The following is a 3,708-nucleotide window of genomic DNA, read 5'->3' as shown; positions in this document are numbered from 1 at the left end:
TTGCTCTGATGCAAATTCTAACAGGCAAAGACTATTACCCTTTCCTCTTCCCAAACTATTGAGTCAAATCAATGCTCCAAGAAGACAAACCGTATTTATCGTGGTTCACTCTCTACATTTTGCAGACTTCTGCTTTCCAAATGCACCCCCATTTGAAAATCCCAAATACTGGATGGATGGATTGTCAGCTGGTTGGGTGGATGGTAAAAAGCATGGGGTTAGAATAAGAAAGAATTAGAACCTTTGCTCTGACAAGTACTAGACTTAAGCCAGTCATTTAACTTTGATGAGATAGTTCTTCTGTTAATAAAATGAAAATGATAGTACCTACCTCATTCTCATTGTAAGAGTTAAATGGTATTTTACAACTAAAATACTTAAAACGGTGCCTGGGACACATAATAAACTTTCAAGTTTAATTAAATCTCAATTGTCCACTTTCTCATCTACAAAATGGGGGAAAATACTCCCAACATCCCTTGCTGCTATGTGGGAATTTAATCAGATGTATTTTCTTTTTATGTGGCCCTTCCTTGTAAACTGTAGAGCACCATTCAGCTGGTATATGTGAGGGCTATTGGTGGCAGTGCTAGGATTTCATGGGGTCTGGGCAAGGAGTCAGCATTTTAGACTTTTCTAGCAGGCCAAGCCCTGCCCTGGTCACTGGGGATATAGAGTATCCCTAAGGAACTAAGGGCTGTCAGCTTGGGATGTTGGGGCAGTTCATGGAAGAGGTAATGACGGGGCAAAGGTTCATGAGGAAGTTGGGGGAAGGCATTTGAGGCGTGTGAAGGCTCAGAGGTCAGAGTACATGGCGTGTCTAGAGGCAAACTCAGGAAGCGTCCTCTGAGCACTTCCTGTATCAAATGTTGAAGGAAGAGGGCTGGACACAGTTGGGGCACAGAAGGGAACACTCACTGTGTGGCATTGACCTCGATGGAGATGGGCACGTTGGGGCCCCTCAGAATGTCAGCATTGATCCACACAGGCCTCCGGACTTTCCCGTCTTCTGTCAGCTGCTGCAGGAGATCCAGGGAGGGCCCCAAGGCCTTGAGGCTCTTGAACTCCAGCTTGATAGCTGTGGGGAGGAGGCCGAGGGCTTGGGGAACTGGCCCCTCGTGCTCAGGGAAGAAGGAACTGGAAGACATGACTTCTGGGGGCAGAGAGCAGGTGGTGTGTGTGTGTGTGTGTGTGTGTGTGGAGGAGATGGCGTGGGAGGGGAGGTGGGAAGACGGACCAGATTCTGGCTGACGGTGAAGAAGGGCTTTCAAACAGGCAGAACTAACCCTGAGAGGAAGGGCTGCTGCAGGAGTGAGCTCCCATTCCTTGAGGGGTGGAAGCAGAGGCCAGCTAAGGGCTTGGGACTGGGGGCTGGTGCAGGGGTTGTCAAGCATCTGATGAAAAGGGCCTGGGATTCTTTGCCAGGGCAGTCTCAGAGGGTCCTAAGCCACTTGAGCTTGCAGGGAGGTCTTTTGGCTTTTGGGAAGGGTATTTGAATAGAGANCCCAGCCCAGCTGCCCTGAGTGTGGCCTTCTGTCCGGCAGGTGTCCTACTACAACCAGGCCACTCCGGGCTTTCTCAACTATGTGACCACCAACGTGGCTGGCCTCTCCTCCGAGTTCTACAACACATTCAAGTCCTGTGAGCAGTTCCTTCTGGACAACCGGAATGATCTGGCCCCCAGCCTCCAGACCCTCTAGGCGCGCTCAGTGGCCACCTCACTCCCACTCCATCCTGCCAAGGACACATGTGCAGTGCTTTGAGAAAGGAGAGCCATTTATTTCCTCCTGCCTCCCTAATGGGAAGTCTTGACCCCAGGGGTCCTTTCATCCACTGGGTGGTCAGTTTCTGCCAACATCTGCCAGCAAGTCTTCGCGGTAACTCTGGGGTAGCCTGTAGTAGACCCGGGTTTTGTCCACGGCCCTGGCTGCGAGCAGTGCTGTCCGCACAGAGGCATAGCTGCCTCCCGTGGAGCTGTGCTCCACTGTGACGGTGGCCCGGGGTGAGGCCGCCAGTAGCCTGGCCACAACTCCAGCCATGCTCCGGCCCAGCGGCCCAGCCTGCAGCTGGAAGGACACAGGTTGCCAGAGGCCCTGGCACAGCTCCAGCATGTCTGTGAGCAGCTGTTCCTCATAGCCACTGCCCAGCACCTCCTCTGGCCAGCCTGGTGCCACTGTCACATGGGGGAAAACCTCGGCCACAGCTTTAAGCAACTCCTTGCCAGCCACGTGTCCAGGGACCGCAAAACTCCCATGAGAGACTGTTGCACCGACCCATACAGGCCAAGGAAGGTGGCCAAAGGTGGAGATGTGGGCCAGCACAGCCAGAGTTGGCCGAAGTGCTGTCGGCTCTGCTATGTGCAAATGGATGCCCCAGCGTCCAGGATATGTGGCAAGCTGCAGCAGGCATGACTCCAACAGCAGGACAGTGCCACCTGGGGCACGTACTACAGGCGTAGCGTCCCCAGCTGCAAGCTTCACGACGCCAACGTTCAGCAGGATCATGCCTTCGTCTGGAAGAGGCAGTGGAGGCAACAGTGTCTGGAGTTTGGTTATCATGTGGGTGTCAAAGGCCCTTGTTAAAGGGGTGGAGGGGTGGTAATGGGCACCCAAGGAGGAGGAGCTAGTGCCTTTTCTGTCTAGGATCTGTGGACTAGGTCTGGGCTCTAGGTGGAAGGGCTGCTTTGTAAATGTGCCTGGGGCTCATCAGAATGACATGAGAAGCAGCCCTGTGGCCGTACCTGCCTCACAGTGTGGCTGAGGGCTCAAAGGTGCTGGGCTGAAGGCCAGGAGCCCCATGACCTTGGCAACACTGTCCTCCCCCACCTCCTATCCGTGTGTTGTCATGGTAACAGAGTCCCTGCCCCAAGCAAAGGAAAGCCCCACTGTTTAGCTAGGAGCACAGGGGCTGCAGGCAGACCTCACCTGGGAGTTGCATTGTTGCTGTGATTCCCTTGCCCTGGAACTCAGGAACCAGCCACATCACACTCAGACCATCGCCCCTGGGGAGCTGGAGAAGAGGGATCAGGCTGCCCCCTGAGTAGTAGCTTCGCTTCCGTGTGGCATTCACTGTGGGGCCCCAAATAGCCAAGATGAAGTGGCCGCCATTCACAGAGTGCCTTCTGTGTGCCACGGCTCTACATGCATTCTCTCTAAGCCTCACAACAACCTACCAGGTAGCTGTAATTTCCCAATTTGTAGATTACAGGAAGTGACTTGCCCAAGGTCCTACAGCCAATCAGCAGAGTTGCTGGGATTGGAACCTCCCCCTCACCTAGATGGCTCCCAGGGCAGGAGTGTTGACTCTGATGGGTTCCCTATGAGATGGCTTAACTGCATGGCCTCCTAGGTTGGGAATGAGGGCTTTGAACAAGGGAACGGGGAGCATCTGGACCACTGATTAGCGGGCAGAGCAGAGGGGCTGCTCTCTGAAATGTTAGAGTAACCCGCAGAGGAACTACGCTGCAAGAGAAAGTAATAGGGTTTGGAATTTTCTGGGTTCCAGTCTGAGCTGTGCCGTGTACAAACTGAATGACTGTAAACATTCCTTAACTGCTCTGAACCTAAGTTTTCCAATCTATAAACTGGTGTCTCTGCTTCACGATATGAAGCTTAGCATATGATACCAGGGGCTGGCACACAGTAGGTACTTAAAATGATTACTTCCCCCCATTTCACACAGGGTTGCCCCCTTCCGATACCCTACACT

At 53.2% G+C, this 3,708-nt stretch overlaps 1 protein-coding gene across 1 annotated transcript; it reads right to left on the bottom strand.

Moving 5' to 3' along the window:
- Positions 1-1,534: 1,534 nt before the first annotated feature.
- On the bottom strand, positions 1,535-3,168 carry FAM151A (family with sequence similarity 151 member A; the record flags this gene model as incomplete). The annotated part of the gene is made up of 2 exons (XM_019666384.1): positions 1,535-2,512; positions 2,925-3,168. Coding segments are annotated over 2 exons (915 nt in total), but the record flags the coding sequence as incomplete, so codon positions are not given.
- Positions 3,169-3,708: the final 540 nt, after the last annotated feature.

This window comes from Hipposideros armiger, unplaced genomic scaffold (genome assembly GCF_001890085.2).
Source record: "Hipposideros armiger isolate ML-2016 unplaced genomic scaffold, ASM189008v1 scaffold_469, whole genome shotgun sequence".
NCBI lineage: Eukaryota > Metazoa > Chordata > Mammalia > Chiroptera > Hipposideridae > Hipposideros > Hipposideros armiger.
Note: the sequence above shows the minus strand (reverse complement) of the source record. Positions and strands in the feature narration are given on the sequence as shown.